This window comes from Alternaria novae-zelandiae (genome assembly GCF_023758075.1).
Source record: "Alternaria novae-zelandiae strain BMP 2774 chromosome Unknown scaffold_3, whole genome shotgun sequence".
Lineage (NCBI taxonomy): Eukaryota > Fungi > Ascomycota > Dothideomycetes > Pleosporales > Pleosporaceae > Alternaria > Alternaria novae-zelandiae.
The window spans coordinates 853,418-870,635 of record NW_026056963.1 but is presented as its reverse complement, the minus strand read 5'-3'; the positions used below and the strand labels follow the sequence as shown (position 1 = coordinate 870,635).

The 17,218-nt window shown below is 54.3% G+C and overlaps 6 protein-coding genes across 6 annotated transcripts; 4 read left to right on the top strand and 2 right to left on the bottom strand.

Annotated features, from left to right (window-relative positions):
* Positions 1-240: 240 nt before the first annotated feature.
* J4E88_002264 (uncharacterized protein) lies at positions 241-2,799 on the bottom strand (the record flags this gene model as incomplete). Its single annotated transcript, XM_049395929.1, has 4 exons — positions 241-887; positions 935-1,504; positions 1,553-2,014; positions 2,082-2,799. The coding sequence occupies 4 exons, from the start codon at positions 2,797-2,799 to the stop codon at positions 241-243; spliced, it is 2,397 nt and encodes a 798-aa protein (XP_049258333.1).
* Positions 2,800-3,699: 900 nt separating this feature from the next.
* Positions 3,700-5,440, bottom strand: J4E88_002263 (uncharacterized protein; the record flags this gene model as incomplete). The annotated part of the gene is made up of 4 exons (XM_049395928.1): positions 3,700-3,972; positions 4,021-5,031; positions 5,082-5,156; positions 5,216-5,440. 4 exons carry the CDS (start codon positions 5,438-5,440, stop codon positions 3,700-3,702), a joined length of 1,584 nt encoding a protein of 527 aa, XP_049258332.1.
* A 1,204-nt stretch (positions 5,441-6,644) lies between these two features.
* Positions 6,645-8,056, top strand: J4E88_002262 (uncharacterized protein; the record flags this gene model as incomplete). Its single annotated transcript, XM_049395927.1, has 2 exons — positions 6,645-7,476; positions 7,533-8,056. The coding sequence occupies 2 exons, from the start codon at positions 6,645-6,647 to the stop codon at positions 8,054-8,056; spliced, it is 1,356 nt and encodes a 451-aa protein (XP_049258331.1).
* Positions 8,057-10,430: 2,374 nt separating this feature from the next.
* J4E88_002261 (uncharacterized protein) lies at positions 10,431-11,842 on the top strand (the record flags this gene model as incomplete). Its single annotated transcript, XM_049395926.1, has 3 exons — positions 10,431-10,434; positions 10,496-11,076; positions 11,363-11,842. The coding sequence occupies 3 exons, from the start codon at positions 10,431-10,433 to the stop codon at positions 11,840-11,842; spliced, it is 1,065 nt and encodes a 354-aa protein (XP_049258330.1).
* A 428-nt stretch (positions 11,843-12,270) lies between these two features.
* On the top strand, positions 12,271-13,432 carry J4E88_002260 (uncharacterized protein; the record flags this gene model as incomplete). Its single annotated transcript, XM_049395925.1, has 3 exons — positions 12,271-12,303; positions 12,359-12,868; positions 13,196-13,432. The coding sequence occupies 3 exons, from the start codon at positions 12,271-12,273 to the stop codon at positions 13,430-13,432; spliced, it is 780 nt and encodes a 259-aa protein (XP_049258329.1).
* Positions 13,433-13,940: 508 nt separating this feature from the next.
* Positions 13,941-17,071, top strand: J4E88_002259 (uncharacterized protein; the record flags this gene model as incomplete). The annotated part of the gene is made up of 3 exons (XM_049395924.1): positions 13,941-14,192; positions 14,240-15,714; positions 15,763-17,071. 3 exons carry the CDS (start codon positions 13,941-13,943, stop codon positions 17,069-17,071), a joined length of 3,036 nt encoding a protein of 1,011 aa, XP_049258328.1.
* Between the last annotated feature and the right edge of the window lie 147 nt (positions 17,072-17,218).

Here is a 17,218-nt window from a genome sequence, read left to right as displayed (position 1 = left end):
TGAAGCGTCACATCATGACCCACATGATCAAGCCGGCGTATTGATAACACACTCTACCATCGCTGCGACAATGTCACCGATATCAAACTCGAGTACACATTCCTTGTAGAGCAAGATTCTATTCCCTAGACTCGAGATGTCCCGTCAAGCTACAATGTAGAAGAGTGTCTATAAGGTATCACATCATACATGTTATAAAGCTCATGGAGAGACATACGTGCAGCGAGCAACAAAGGCCAATCACTCCGAGTTGGTAATCCACTCCCACCAGCCGAGCTGAGGCAGCCCAGTCTCAATGCCGCACGCCCTAACGACAGCCACGACGACAGCACCCAACACGCTCATGCCGCCTAGCACCTTCACGAGAACGAAGCTCTGTCGCCTTAATTCGTCGCCGAAATTGCACAGGCCAAGCGGATCTCGCGAGTCCAGCCCAACAGCTTTGGCATAGCGTTGACTGACCTTAACAGTCTTCTTCTCGTCGCTGTTGCGTCTGACTACCGCCCATTCAGCTCTCGGTAACTCGCCAGGCGATGCGACGATCATGCCCTTCGATACCTCCTCGCCGACGCGCTCGAGCAGCCATTTAGCCCTGTCGTTGCTCTGGAGTTCTTCGAATCGTTCTCTTTCGTTTCGTCGGCTGCGCTGCAGATCTGTTGCCCATCTTGCTATGCGTACTTCGCTGAGGCGCTGCTCGCCTTGCGCGGTGTTGTTGTATCTTGCTAGTGAAAAGTTGCCTAGGGGCTCGAGGGACTCGGAGTTGGCTAGGGAGGGAGAAGAGGCGAGGAGAGGGGATTGTAGGTTCGATGGGTAGAATGGTGATCCTGATCCGGGTACCAGGACACCCGATGGCGATGCAGCGGAGAATACTGAGGATGCTGCAGATGCTGATAGAGAGGTTAGCTTGCACAATGTGGCGGGGAGACGGTCTTACAATTTAGGTTGGCTCCGTTCAGTCCGACTGAAGCCGTGGTCGGACTGCGTGGTTGAGCTAGACTTTGCAGCATTACAGAGTCGCCTGGTAGCCTTATCCTGCGTCGCCATGCTAAGAACTTCTTTGCTGCCGAATGTCGAAGCCACGCAATGGAGTCAGGGTCGAATACTTGGTTGACTAGGGTAGCGAGTTCAGAGGGAAGAAGAGGCTGCACGTAGTCGGGCGACATGAGCAAGGACGCATCCATGTTATCGTGGTCCGGACCAGACGTCGAAGAGACGGCGTAAGGATAGGTTGGTGTAGTGAAGGGGTATTCAGCTGCCTCACTTGGCGCTCCTGATCCCGAAGTCCTAGCGACCGGAAGGCCCTGTACGGCGAGTAAAGCATCGTCCATAGCCTTTCCAAAGAAGAACGGTCTAAGAGCAGTGGTCTGCAGCCGTGCGAGTATGGACGTCTTTAGAGCTACCACTTCTTGTGCCGAAAGTGTGTCCGATTTGGCAATGACAGGCACGACGTTGGTAAAGTGCGATAGCCGTTGCATGTACTCAACATCTTTCGTGATGTCTCGATCTGGATGAAGTCAGTAAGAATGACAGTACGAACGATGGTTTGGCTTACTTGGTGGGAGCAAGTATATGACGACGTCCACTAGGACGCCCCCACTACCACTGACGACCCCAAGCACATCATTGTCTTCTAATGTTGTTACTGATGAGGTCTGGTATAACAGCGACTCGACATAGTCTATCACCATGCTCATATCCTTCTCCGCAGAGCCTTGTGAGTACCCAGGAGTGTCTACGAAACATATGTTTCTCTCCAAGACAGTATCCATACTGCTCTTTCTTCTCCGCAGAATGCCGCTCTCTTCGGTATCAGTCCACCAATGAGGGTAAGGCTTCGTGCTCGCATGTATCTCAGTCACCCGGGTTGTGACCGCATGCTCGGCTTTCTTTGTACGGGATTTCGACTTCGTCGGGCGTGAAGGCGCGCTCGGCTGGGAGGGCGATAGAGGATCTACGTGTACGATGTCTTCGCAGGCCTGAACGATGGATCGAATGAGGGACGATTTGCCGACACCTGCATAGTGCTTGTCAGTATAGCGCTTTCTACCGAAATGATATCGCATGTCGCGACTATGACGCACCTGTCTCGCCCGCCACCATGACTCTCAGCTTTCCCATAGCCTTGCCTCTGGTTGTGAATGGCCTCCTGGTTGGCATCTGCATCTCAGGCATGACCAGCTGTGGAAAGCTCGCCATGTCCTGCTGCATCTCTACCTGCTCTTCCTCCTCTCCACTTGAGACAACGGCCTGGCTCGCAGCATCGTCCATGGCAAACTCCTCGTCGGACAGCTTGAGCGATGTTATCGAAGCCGACCTCGGTGTGCTCCCCATAGCGGACGTGGGGAGTGGGGAAGGAATGTCGACGCTCGCGGCGGGAAGTTTAAAGTGAGTAATCGTGTCATTTTTAGTGTAGTTCCTCCTCAGTTTCCGTACCGAAGTTATCCTGGATTTGTCTGGCGGTGTGACCGAATCCGTCGAAGAGCTATGCGACTCGGATCTTGAACTCTTTGCCCCATGATGCTGCGTCTTACTAGCCTTTTCTGGATCTGTACCTTCTGGGCCGAAAGCAGCCTCCAAAGTATCTGCAAGACTCTGTACTCCGAATGTACTGTCCTGCTGCTTTGCTGGAGCAGTCGCGCTGTGAGGAGGAGCCATGGTGTGCTCCAAATCCCCGACGCGCTTCATGACGAAGGTAGTGGGGACATTGCTCAAAGGGGCGGTAGGATGATCGACGCTTGATTTACGAGATCGCGGTCGAACAGTAGCAGGCAGGGCGTCGCCGCCCGGTAGCGGTCGCATGTTTGCAGAGCTCCTGGGGCATATGTTGCAGAGTAGGTGAGTACCGCGGGTTGAAAGCGAGAGTCTTGGTCAGCTTCAGTAGATACCGAGTGGTGATGTGATGCACGTCGCGCGACGGCCCCGCTTAGCCCCGCGCGATCTACTGCGACCTTAGCCTCGTGATAATGCGCCAGCGTTAATTAAGTGGAGTGTGAGGAAGAGCAGTAGCCAGATTATCAGGGTATCAGGGTACGGGTCTTTCGTATGCACGAAACGCAGGTTGGCGCGGCTTGAAGCTTATGGGCTGTTGCTGATGCAGGTGATTGCGCGTCTTCGAATCAACGGTCAGCGCAGCACTAGGCACATCCCGCGTCGCACTATACCCATCAGGTGACGTTATCAGCAATCACCAGACAACCTCACTCTAGTACATCTACACCGTGTTGGAGCGTGTATCATTTATTGTATTCGTACCAGATCATCTTACGATTTGACTGCCCTTCCCCGTCCGATCCTGTTGTCGCCGAAGCTATGCTGTACACCCATTACACCAGATGCTATGACATCCCTAGCCCGTACCCAGGAACCCCCAGATAGCCTTCCCTAAACATTACTTGACGAAGAATGCGACCGCGAAGAAGGGAATATGTTCGAAAACGGCTGAACGGATATACACGGATACAGAAAGGAAACATGCAGAAACGAAACCACTCGCTATGCAAGGGCTCAGAGCCCTAAGACGAACGCGTACGCCCAGACTTTTCCTCGAAATGAAATGACTTTTATACAAGCGCTGAAAGGGGGTCGGTACAGTACATGGCTAAAGCCGTCAGTCGTGAGGCCATCGAGTCAAACCGACTCAACAAGAGATAGAAGAAGAATGGCAAAAAGAACGAGGGAGTAAGCTGCGCGTGAAGCCTCCTATGATTCCTGAGGGGCAGCGCCGCCGCGACCGCCACGCATGGGGCCACCGCGTCCCCGAGGTTGGAAGTTGCCACGGGGTGCTTGACCACCCATACCGCCACGGCCGCCGCGAGGAGCACCGCCACGAGGGAATCCTCCTCCCCTGTTGAACTGGCCGGGGTTCTGGCGGCGTTCCTCGACCTTGATCTCAATGCCGTTGATCGTGTGGGGGTTGGCTGCGACGGCAGCTTGGAAGCCAGCGGGTGTCTTGAAGTCGACGAAAGCACAGTTCTGCAGGGTGTTAGTTGAGGTACCATGTGGTGAAGCACATTTACTTACCTTGCCACGGCTGATGTCAAGGTACTCGATCTCGCCGTACTTGGTCAGGGCAGTCTTCAGAGCAGCGTCGTCGACTTGGCTGTAGACGTTCTTGATGTAAGCGCGCTTCTGGTCGGGGTCGGCGGCAGGTCCTGCGTTCTGTGCGCGGGACTGCTCCTTCTTGTGTCCAGTGGCTGTTTGCCAGCCAGCAGCCTCGCCCTGGCTTGTCGCGGGGGATTGGTCACGAGCAGGTGCTGAGGTCTGGCTGGGTGCAGCAGCAGCGGCTTGAGCAGGAGCGGCGGCAGCGGCCTTGGGCTGCGAAGGAGCTTGCTGAGCGGCGGGGGCGTTGACGACGGGAGTAGCGACCTTGTGTGCAGAGGCGGCGAGGCTGGCCCAAGTTCGGGGAGCGGCAGGCTTGGGGGGACCAGAGGGCATGGCAACGGGGGCAGCCTTTTGGGCGGAGGCCGGGGCGGCAGCGGCAGGCTTCTCGGGCTCGGCGGTCTCCTCAGCGGCGGGGGTTGGCTCTGCGGCCTTCTCCTCGACAGCAGCAGGTGCCTCCTCAGCAGCGGGCTGCTCAATCTCCTCTGGAACCTGTTGAGCCGGGGCAGCAGGCGCGACCTCCTCGACAGACGGCTCCTCTTGCGCGGCCTGGTGTAGCTTGTTGTCCACCTTGTTCAGGTCCTCCTCGCTGGTCGCGATCTCGTCGCTCTGGTTGAGGTCGGCATTCTCGGGGACAGCAGCGGTGGGAGCGGGCTCCGTGACACCGTTGGGGGGCGCGGCCTGCTCTTGCTGGTCCTCGTCCTCCTCGGGCTCGTCGGCAAGGTAGCGGAAGATGTCGTTGAGGACGAAGTAACCGTTGGTCTGCTCGGCGAGGACAAAGGTCTGCACGAAGCGCTTGTGGGGCTGGCCTTGGTTGGAGATCTCACCGATGACTTGGATGACGATGTTGGCATCGGAGCCCTGCGAGTCGACGTTGGTAACGCGGACCTTGGTGTCCTTGAACTCAAGCTCCTTGATGCGCTCGTTGATGGCCTAGACACGAGTCAGCATGCATCGACTGCAATTGAGCGTGCTTCACGTACCTTCTGGCCTAGGCAGACGTTGACCTTGTCCTCCTCGACACCGGAAACATACTGGGAGCGCTTGTTGTAGAAAAGCTGCAAATTGGGTCAGTCGCGTGGTCACCAAGAAAAGCCTTCCCGCAGTTGCGACTTACGTAGAGTCGGTCCGGGCTCTTGCTCAGGGTGGTGTAGTACTGCTCGACAAAGTACCAGCCGACCTCGTCCTTGGGGATCTCTGAGGCGGCGGCTTGCTGTGCGGGCTGGCTGGGCGTGGGCTGCTGCGAGGGTGTGAAGTTGGAGGCGCCGGTGGAGTAGCTGTTCTCGTACTGCTGCGGCGCGTAGTTGCCGTTGACGGGGCCGGATGACTCGGTGGATGCCATTTTCAATGTGCGGGTGACGGCGAGGTTATGCGGCGGGATGGAGGGCGAATTGCGTCGAGTTTGCGCGGAGTGTGGTGGGGGATGAGATACGCGAAGCAGAGGACAGGCGCCTAGATGCTAAGACAGCAAGTCGACGTTAGCATAGTAAAAAGCTATCCTCGGGCTAGTTGCGCGTACCGGGCCGTGTGCACTGAAATGGGATGGAATCCGGTGGAGATGCAGGAATAGGCGGGCGATGAGATGGCGATGCGCGGGTGTAGATGGCCGAATATGTTTATATGAAGCTCCCCAGCAGATGATCGGGATGGATTCAGGGTAGTCGGGGCTTGGGCGTGGGTTGGTCGTTGTGCGCGTTCAAGCAAGAGTGCTAGTGAGGACCACACTGATTCGGAAGGCAAAATGCGAAGGAACCAAGTCTGTGCGTCGTTGCCCGATCAAGCGAACCTGTCCTGCACCTCCAGATTTCACCTCCATCGCTGCCTCGACCCAACGACTCTCGACAGACACCACGAGAAGTGGCTTACTCGCTATCTTGCTATATTCACACTCGTCGATCAACAGCTGCAGTCACTCGCAAGCTATGCGTCATCAATGCCATGCGCATCTTGTCAGGGCGCCAACGCATGGAAGCGATTGCTGATTTGAGCGCAGAAGGATGTTCCACACGTACCCATCGTGAGAATTCATGTTTGGGTGGCCGCACGCACATATAGGATGCATCTTCAGTTTGATGGTCCCATGTCGGACGCGGGTCGGAGATGCCATCATCTCCGACATCTCCTACGCGTGTCCGCTGCGCGCGCAAGGGCGAGATCCTTTCAACACCGAATTCGCCAGCAAATCGCTTCGAAAGACCGAACTGATCGTCTGGAATGTGGGTCTCTAACCTCCTTTCCGCGGCTGCCTTCGCTGTTGTGGTAATGCGACTGTTGTGAGATATCTCGCCATTGGCTCGGCACGTCGGTCTGCGTCAAAGGCGAGGCCGAGCGCGAACAGGCGTGCAGGCCTACATGCAAACCTACCCCAATAATAGCTTGATATCGAATGTGCGGATCATAAGGATTCCGTGGTAAGGAGCGAAGCGCCGTTACGCTTCTCCATGTCAACCTCAATGGTTGACTACTTAATCATGGCCTAGCCCAGCTTTCATCTTACCAACTCCTTCACGCTCAACTTCCCACCCCTAGTGCTACCCTCTACTACCATGTCGCAGACTACAAGCTCAGTGGCGTCTTTGCACGAGGAAAAGTCACGACTTCCCCAATCCGATGTCGAACAACCGCCAGCACCAGTCGACGAAAAGCAACTCGACACGACCGAGCCTACAGCGGTCGTGAGCCCATTCCATCCTAGTCAATTTCCTGATGGCGGAAGAGACGCCTATCTGTGTCTCCTCGGAGGCTTTTGCTGTCTCTTCTGCTCATTTGGATGGCTAAACTGCGTCGGAGTGTTCCAAAGTTACTACCAGCGGAATCAGCTCAGCGCGTACTCGCCGTCTACCGTCGCCTGGATCGCTTCCCTCGAAATCTTCGTCATGTTTGCGCCTGGACCTATCGTCGGTTTCCTCTACGACAACTACGGCCCCAAGTACATATTATTGTTCGGTACTTTGTTCCACGTGCTTGGTCTAATGATGACCAGCCTATGCACCGAGTACTGGCAATTTATCCTCGCCCAAGGAATCTGCAGCCCTCTAGGTCTGAACTGTATCTTTCAGGCAGGAACGAGCACCATTCCTACATGGTTTCTGAAGAAGAGAGGCCTGGCATACGGGGTCATGGCAGCTGGCAGTGGACTAGGCGGCATCATCTTTCCTATCATGGCAACACACCTCATCCCCGAAATCGGCTATGGCTGGACAATGAGAACATTTGGCTTCCTCATCCTGGGCATGATGGCTATCGCTTTCCTCACCGTCAAATCTCGCCTACCACCACAACCCAGAACCTTTCAGTTCAAGGTATTTGTGGAGCCTTTTGGGGACATTCGCTTCGTCTTGCTGACGATTGCGTCATTTTTGTTCTTCATGGGACTGTGTAGGTTACCCCCCTGTACGAGCTGCCGATGAGACGCGCACTAATCCCAGAGTTAGTTATACCCATTAACTTCATCGAAGTTCAAGCGATGGCCGCTGGAATGTCGACTACCTTGGCTGGATATCTTCTGGCTATTCTCAACGCCGCTAGTATCTTCGGTCGCATCATTCCCGGTGCCCTCGCGGACAAGGTTGGCAAGTTTAATATGCAGTCACTCTGGTGCCTCGTAGCTGGCATTCTGGTCCTTGCCCTGGCTATCCCCGCATCAAGTAACGCGGCATTCATTACATTCGCCGGCCTCTACGGATTCGCTTCCGGTGCTTTCGTGTCACTGTTGCCTGCCCAGATCGCCTATATTTCCAAGGTCGAACAGATTGGGATCCGTGTTGGTGTTGTCTTCGCCTGCATCTCAATTGCGGGTTTGATCGGTAATCCAATTGCAGGAGCTATCGTCGTCCAAAACAATGGAAAGTACTGGGGGCTGAACGTCTTCTCTGGTGTCATGATGATGGCGGGAGCAAGCATGTATATACTGACGAGAATGTATATTGCAGGATGGAAGGTGCTTGCACTAGTATAGTTGCATGCGTAATCAGAATCAAGCTTTGCCCACACTACGGGATGACGGATGTGCTTCATTACGAATGCGTAGTTATCTTGAAGAATACTTTAAGTAGAAATACAGACGATCTTGGAAATTGTTACGTGTAAAGATTCAACAGCTCGTAAGCAGCAATGTACGATACGACTTTTTGTTATGCCCTCGTGCCTTTCGAAACTCACTTCGTTTTCCGCGGGTATGCGTGAGAAATCCTTAACTCCGAACTGAGTCCGTGGGTTGAGTGCACAGACCGTCGATTCATGACAACACCCAGCAGTTGTCGCAGCTTCCTACACTCTGTCACTACGCATTATCAACCATGTCGACGCGTCCAATGTTCTGGGCAAACGTTAATCATCAGCCTACCCATACTGAAGCGTGGTCTGAGCGTCTAGTCTGAGGAAGCACGGGCTGTTCGTTGTACGAAGGTTTGTACGACTCGCACATGGCCTCGTACATCAGCTTTCATGACCTTCCGCCGTTGTACGCATTGCGCGCTACTCACTTTAATCTGTATTCGCTTAAAACCGCCCATCGACCTTGAGACTCATTCCTTCGTACCTAAGTAGTCGTACAAACAAGTGCCACCAAACAAGCAAAAGACGAAGCCAAGGGTGTTGTACGACTGCATAGGCCTATCACATACAGATTACTGAGCAGCCTATCATGCCCAAGCAGCGCCAAACCTGTACGCGGTGCTCTCAGAGACGGCAGAAGTGCGATCGAAAGGCACCTTGTACAAGATGCGTGCAGAACAATGAAGGTCATCTTTGCACGACCAAATGGGTGAACGGATACAACCCAAATGTTCATCGCAAATATCCCCGGAAGCTTTCGGCAGCCGGTTCAAGCGACACATCTACATCTGGCCCGTCTCCCGATGCAAATGCTCAGATCGCACTACCCCCAATCCATCCACAAACGGCAGGGTCTCAATCGGGTCGGAACGAGCCGCATGAGGAAGCAGTCTGGCGAACCGGTTTACCCGACATGACGATTAGCGCTATATTGGAAGAGAAAGATGCAGACGCCAATCAAAGCCGTTTCGACAAAAGCTTCTCTTACGCCCGGTCGAAACAATCGCCACGAGATAGACCGAACGGGTCGACCTCTATTGCGAGCTGCTACTCGGCTGCAGCGAGGATAGTGGAGACACAGTACCTGCAGTCAATTCTGCCGCCGAGAGAAAAGTTAATGCTTATCGTGGAGTACTACGAACAGTACATGATGTACTGGCACGGCGGCATCTACCATGGGCCAAGCTTTCGAAAGAAGCTGCTTCAAGCGTATGGTCAGTCGTGTGAGCTTGCTCTTCAAGACCTTGACTGGACATGGGTAGCCCTCTTGTGTAAGTTTACCTCCATTTCGAATGATGCAGGCCTACCTTACTTGATATGCCATCAATGCAAAGGTTACGGTGACCAGACTCAATCTTCTCGGTCGATACTAAAGTTACTAATTCCAATCTTGTAGTCGCAATTCTTTCATCCAGTATCATTGGCTCTTCAGAAATAGCTTCGACGTCCTGGGGCTTCTCGGTTGACGACAAAGTCCAGCTGGCACGCGTATGGGGCGGAGCATCGATCTCATGCCTGAACCTTGGGAATTATACATCGCAATACAGTATTCACTCGGTACAGACAATTCATATCATGCACGCGTATGAACATCTAGCTGGCTCAAGTAATCAATGGATCGCTCTCCGTAGTGTGGGGGTAGTCATTGCGAAAGGGCTTGGTTTGCACAAGTAGGTGGCATAGATTCCTGAGATACGGACTCTCGTAACTGATCGAGCAGACTTGGGCCCCATCCAGACGACGATAGGATAACTGAACTGGACGCAAGACAGAAAGAAGCATTTATCGAGCGTGAAATTGGCCGCAGGGTCTGGTATGGGACTGTATGTCAGGAGTGGTACGTCTACAGCGCGATTCAGGCGATTCATGAACAATTAACTCATCTATTCTTTAGGCTGTGTTGTACTTCATCCGCCTCTTACACGTTGACACTCCAATGGCGGCATTTCACGAGCACAAGGCCACGCGAATTAGACGAAGAAACCATGACGCCCGTCGCCGACACAGAAATTCCAACAATCGTAGGTGTCGCCAAGTGGACCTTTGACTGCGCTGCGTTACTTCTCGACGTTCACAACGCTATGGTGGAACTCGAGGACAAAGACGACGCTATCAAATATGCCACAATCCTCAGATTTGATGGCGAAATGCGTACTTTGTGTACGGAGAAGCTGCCAAAATATCTTCTTCCTCGGGTACCGCACGATCCCAGTTGGCCACAATGGGTCGTTTGGGCGAAGCGGCTGCACCACGCATCGACGCATCATAAGATCATTATGAGTGAGTATTCACCATCATAGATTGTGCAAAGATCTATACTAATTCTGCCACGTATCATCAGTCCATCAAAACTTCTTGAGCAAGAGCTTCAAGGACGTCCGCTACACATACAGCCGGTGGGCTTGTATGAGCGCAGCGCAGAGTCTCATCAGCTTGTACACCACTCGAGATGCGCAAGAGCCGCAGTGGTGGGTTGAACAAGCTTTCATCATCACCGCAGGTATTTGCCTCATTCTGGAGCTCTTTCATCGTGCTGAAGCAGACGCGGAGGCACAAGAGTGCCATCTGCATGTCACGCGAGCCATCAGGTGCTTGCAACTGTTTCACACGTCAAGTGTTGCAGTGCACGGCGTGCGTCTGCTCATGTCGCTTATGGCAGAGTATGAGAAGCTCAGAGATGGATCAAGCCAAAGGTCCACACTATCAGTGGACACAGCAACCACCCAAACCTGTCCCTATATTCCCGGCAACACGGCAGGTATTCCCATGCCGGACACTGACCGTGCGACTCAACAGCTGCCTCTAGATTCTGAGGTTCAACCAACATTCGCCGATCCGACCACGTGGAATTTCGATATCGACAGTCTGGGCTTCGAAGATCTGATGGACTATCTGCCCTCAGAAGGCTTGTTGAACAATAATGTCCTCAATGCCAGCATGTTGTCTGGTACTGGATGGCCGATGTGGTAGCTCTTTCCCCATTCATTAACAATCGATCTCACCGATCGCGCTGGTTCCTTCCGTCACGACAAGCAAGTGGTCTGACACCGAGGTGGCTCCTCCCTTGTCGTATCTTTTCAGAGCTCTGTTTAGTCTCCCCGAGTAGCCAACCTGACAACTGTATGCTCACGCATGATCGATTGCGTAGACACCACCTGATAAGGCAAGCTTATGACAGCTCATTACAAACACGCGCTAACAGGTGCAGTTACTCAGCGACGGCAGTATGTCTCAGGACCCTGAACTCGACAAGATGCTTGTGCTCGACGCACTGAGCAGCGGCCTCAACATATCCATGACAGAGCTCCTCAGCATCCTCGGTCGACAAGCCCCGATCTCAAACCTTCTTCTCGGACCCGTCATCAGACCACAGCAAATCCCCATGACGGCGGCATCTCATCCCGAACCGAGCACGCTTCTACAACAGAAGGCGCCGGCGGCGACGGGGGGACAGCACCTGTTGAAGGAGTTCCACATTGTATACTGGACCGCTTTGGGTCTCGTCACCCTCATCGCTATAGCGGCTATCTGGACGAAAGCTCACATGGCGGCGCAAAAGGGTCGGAAGTCGTTCGAGGCCAAGAAACCTATGTCGGACGTTGAGAAATGGCACATGCGGCGTCAGAAGGCCCGCGATGAGGCGTCCATGGCGCTGGGGCAGGTGGATGATCAAGCTCCGGGTACGTGAATGCGTGGCTAAAAACAGAAACGCGGAAATGGTTTCGCGATGCGGGAGGGCTCCACTGGGAGCTTCTGCGCTTCTTATTTTGTATTTGTATTTGTTCGTGGATGGCAACCTCGCATGGCAGATTTTAGCGTATCAAGCGAGGCAAGAGAATCGAGTGCATGTATAATACCGGATCACTGAATAATCCCCTCTAATCACAACTGCTCATTGTCTCACAATCTTCGTTTCTGTTGCTGCCGCTTCATCAGAGTCGCGCATCCAGTCAAACCTCGGCAACTCGTTGTACCCCACACCCGTAGACGCGTCGATCTCCCGGCATGCATATGGTGCATGTACTATTCTCGTTGTTTACTGCAATGCTTCAACTTGTAATGTGTAAGGATACGCCGATAAATTGAAGTTGACGTTCCATGTGTTGATCTGCAACGATGAAGGCCATCCACATCGACAAATTTGTCTCTGTAAGCCACCCACCTAAGTACCTACATCATCTTCCCTAACCATGACCATCTATAGAACGTGACAGACCTCAAACCTACCACCATCTCAAATCCGTCCTCAAAATCGTCACAAGACATTCACGTAAAAATCACCCATGCAGCCGTAACCCACGTCGACCTCCTCTACGCCCAGGGCCTGCACCAAAACAACCGCAGACACGTGCAACCACCCTTCGTTCTAGGTACAGAATACGCCGGCGTCGTTACCCACAGCCCCCCTTCCTCATCCTTCCCACCCGGCACCCGCGTCTTCGGCGGCGGCCTAGGCGCCTACGCAGAGCAAATATGCGTCTCTGAACCCTCCATCCGCCGCGTCCCCTCGCAATGGACGAACGCTGAAGCCTGCGCCGTTGGCGCAAGCGGTGCAGTAAGCTACGGTGCTTTGATTTCAGTTGCGCAGCTCAAAGCCGGTGAAACGGTGCTGGTGCTTGGTGCGAGTGGCGGGTTGGGTGTCATGGCTGTGCAGATTGCCAAGGCGGTTGGGGCGAGGGTTATTGCTGTTGTGGGGAGTGAGGAAAAGGCTGAGGTTGTGAGAAGTGTTGGTGCAGATGAGGTTGTGAATTATAGACAGGAGGGGTGGGAAGCGAGGGTTAAGGCGTTGGGGAATGGTGGGGAGGGGGTGGATGTCGTGTATGATGGGGTTGGGGCTGTGGAGAGTGGGATTAGGTGTTTGAGGTATCGGGGGAGGTTGGTCGTTGTGGGATTTGCGGCAAGAAGGGGAAAGATGGAGAATCTGAAGGTTAATAAGATTCTACTCAAGGGAGTTGCGGTGTTTGGTTATGTAAGTATGCCTTTCGTGGTCGTCCTGCACTTGGGATTTTGCGTGTTCGTTTCGTGTGCTGACTCACGATAGCGGTTTGGAGAAGATGGGAGAAGAGATCCGCAACGGACTCAAGATGTGTGGGACGGGTTCATGAAGTTGGTTGAGGATGGTAAGATTCGGCCTGTCATATACAAGGAGGATTACTGGGGGTTGGAGGCGGTTAGTAGAGCGCTGGAGGATGTGAAGGAGCGGAAAGCTTGGGGAAGGGCTATGATAAGGGTATGCGAAGTAGAAGAGGATAAGACGGAGCAGAAGGCAAGGTTATGATATTGAGATATAGATGTTGCTACTCAAGATGTCGACTTGACGCGATCCTCTGTGGGCAGTAGGTCGCGATCTCCTATTTGATGGTGTGTCTCGTGATGGGCGTGTAAAGCATGTAAATTTGCAGCTTTCATCCAGAGACCATCGTAATTATACTGAATCTGTATTGCTTTAGAGGTGAACTCCACGCGTTGGTCATGCTTCACCCTGGAGGCGTGGCGTCGAGGCCATCAAAGGCGCACGGACCCTCGCGGCGCGCCGGCTTAGCGCGGTTTCTTTGGATGGGCCTTGTTCGACGTTCCCATGTTTAAAACATAACCCGTCAACTTCGACGCTCGCCGTCTGCTCTTACTTTCCTCCTTTTCCCTCTCCGACTGCGCGCCGCCCGTCCAAAACTAATCAGCGGATAGCATCACCCTCACGTCCGCTTGATTGCCGCGGTCACACCCCCGAGCTTCGCGACAGCTCTTAACAAGGACACGCTCCTCTATCACCACACGCATCGATAATCATGGCGTCCTACGGCAGCGACCCCGAAGAGGAAGAAGAAGACTTCAACCCCGCGCCTGAAATCGACGAGGATGACGTCGCGCCAACCACCAAGGCCTCGCGCAGGCCCGTAGACGAGGACGAAGAGGACGAAGTCGATGCGCCAAACAGGACAGGCAATGACGACGAAGATGAAGAGGGCGGCGGCATAGATCTCGACGATGACGATGACGAGGAAGATGACGAAGAAGATGAGGACGACGAGGATGTTGTCGTGGGTCTCATCATTCATTCGCGCTGTCTAAATACTGACTATCCTAGGCCCGACCTGCCAAGCGAAGAAAGAAGGCCAGGCGCAACATGTTCATTGATGTTGAAGCCGAAGTCGACGAGGATGAGGAAGAGGAGGAGGAGGGCGACGACGAGGGTGTTGATGAAGTCCACCCCGATGATCTCCTTGAGCCCACGGGCGCCGATCTCGACGACCGCCACCACCGCGAACTTGACATGCGCCGCGAAGTCAATGCACAAAAGGACGTTGAGGAGCTCGCCAAGGAGTTCGACGAGAAGTACAGGCGGCGTGAGATGCAGAGCACTCGCCGCGGTGGAGCCGGTGCCGTTCCCCTGGCCCTGCCCACAGTCGACGATCCGTCTATCTGGGGTTGCAAGTGCCGTCCTGGAAAAGAGCGCGAGATCATAATGTCTATTCAGAAGCGTATCGACGAGAAGATGCGCACAGGTCAGCCAGTACAGGTCTACTCGGCCTTTGAGCGAGGCCCTACTGGACCCCAGTCTGGTTTCCTCTACGTTGAGGCCGACTCGAAGCAGGCTGTGGTGGAGTTGATCGAGGGCATACAGAACGTCTTCATGGGCTCTGGTCAGTTCTCGATTCCTCCAAAAGAGCGTCCAGACCTGCTGCGTAAGAAGAAGCGTGCGCCGTTGGAGGTTGGCAAATTCGTGCGCATGCTGCGTCCCCCCACATACAAGGGCGATCTCGCAAAGGTAGTTGAGGTATCGACTAACGGTCTTGACTGTGTCGTACAACTTGTGCCACGTCTAGACTACGGTCTGAACGAGGACATCAACTCCGCTGCCGACAACAAGCGCAAGCGCGGCTTCTTCGGTCGACAAGTCGAGCGTCCACCTGCGAAGCTTTTCAACGAAGCCGAAGCGAAGAAGCGACACATGAAGCATCTCAGCATGACCGGATCTGGCAACCAAAGAGCATACACATACAAGGGCGAGGATTACCAGAACGGCTTCCTGATCAAGGAAGTCAAGGTCAACTGGGTCAGCACTGAAAAGGTCAACCCCAAGATGGAGGAATTGCAGTTCTTCGCAATCCAAAACGCGGATGGTACCGAGACCATGGATCTTTTGGCTGTCCAGGCCGCGCAGAAGGCCGCAGACTCGGGATCCGCCTTCGCTGCAGGAGACAACGTCGAGATCTACACCGGTGAACAGAAGGGTATCCGCGGTACAACTGTCACAGTAATAGGCGACATCCTGACACTCCGTGTCAGCGAAGGTGATCTTCGCGGCAGAAGAATCGACGCACCCGTCAAGACGCTACGCAAGTTGTTCCGCGACGGTGACCACGTCAAGGTTATCGGTGGCAGCAAGTACGTCGATGAAGTTGGTCTAGTCACTAGAATCAAGGATGATAAGATCACCTTGCTTTGCGACTCCACTCAGCAGGAAATCACGGTCTTTAGTAAAGACCTGAAGCGCGCTGCTGATTCGGCAAACGTTGGCGCTGACTCCAACTTTGACCTCTACGACTTTGTACAGATTGAGTAAGTTATCTCCTTCCAATGACTTGACAACGAACTAACATCCTACAGTGCCTCAACTATCGGTTGCGTCGTTCGTGTCGATCGCGAAGTCCTACGAATTGTCGATCAACAAGGCGATGTCCGCACACTCCTCCATACACAGGTCTCGCAAATCGTGGGAAGGAACAAGCATGCTGTAGCAACCGACCGTGACGGATCCGAAATCCGACACGAGGACGACGTCAAGGAGTATGGAGGCGAAGGCCGTCAAGGCAAGGTTCTATACATCCACAGAGGCACACTTTTCGTACGCAACCGCGAGCTCGTCGAGAACCAGGGCATCTTCGTGGTTCGAAGCAACAACGTTGTTACCATGGCAGCAAAGAGTGGTCGCGCTCAAGCACAGGGCCCAGATCTTAGTGGCATCAACCCTGCCCTGAATGCAGGCCCGAACGGCAACGCGACTGCTATGCCACCACCCCGTGCCACTTTTGGCCGTGATAAGCTAATTGGCAAAACGGTTGTCATCCGAAAGGGTGCCTACAAGGGCCTGTTGGGTATTGTCAAAGATACCATGAACGACGAAGCCCGTATCGAGTTGCACACAAAGAACAAGCAAGTCTCGGTGAAGAAGGAGCTCCTGACTATCAAAGATCCCATCACTGGCGCCAGTGTCGAAATGGGAGGCAAGTTCCCCAACCGCTCACGTGGAGGCTTCTCTGGTGGTCAGACAAGCTACGGCGGTGCAGCTGGCGGACGTACACCCGGCTGGGGCAACTCTGGTGGTGGTGGCCGTACGCCTGGCTGGGGAGGCGGCGGTGGTGGTCGCACACCCGGTTGGGGAGGTGGTGCCGCTGCTGGAGGTCGAACGCCTGGTTGGGGTGGAGATGGCGGACGCACTGCGTATGGCGGAGGAGACGGATCACGGACTGCTTATGGAGGCGGCGATGGCTCCCGAACTGCATATGGCGGCGCAACTGCATACGGAGGCGCCACATCATATGGTGGAGCGACAGCCTACGGCGGCAATGATGGAAACCGTACCTCGTACGGTGGCTTCAACTCTGGCGGCCGCACACCTGGTTGGGGTGGATCATCCGGAAACACCGCTTCAAAGTCTGGTGGTCTCTCTGCTCCTACGCCTGGTGCTTACAATGCCCCAACACCTGGCGCGTACGCTGCTCCTACCCCTGGTGGCTATGGTGCTTACTCTGCGCCTACGCCTGGTGGCCCGCCCATGGATGCTCCTACTCCAGGCAACTACGCTGCGCCTACTCCTGGTGACACGTCGCGTGGTGGATATGGTATTGCGGCGCCCACACCTGGCGGTTGGGATGCTGCGACGCCGGCACCTAGTGGCGATCCCGGCTACGATTAGGAACGTAGACGGTAGTCTGCAGTGTAAGATAGGCAGCTGTAGTATGGGTTTGCGCGAGACTGCCCAGCGAGTGGGATCTGCGCATGGCAGAGCACAGTGGGATCTTTTGGATTTGTTCATTGCATTGCTGGAGTTGGCAAAACAGGA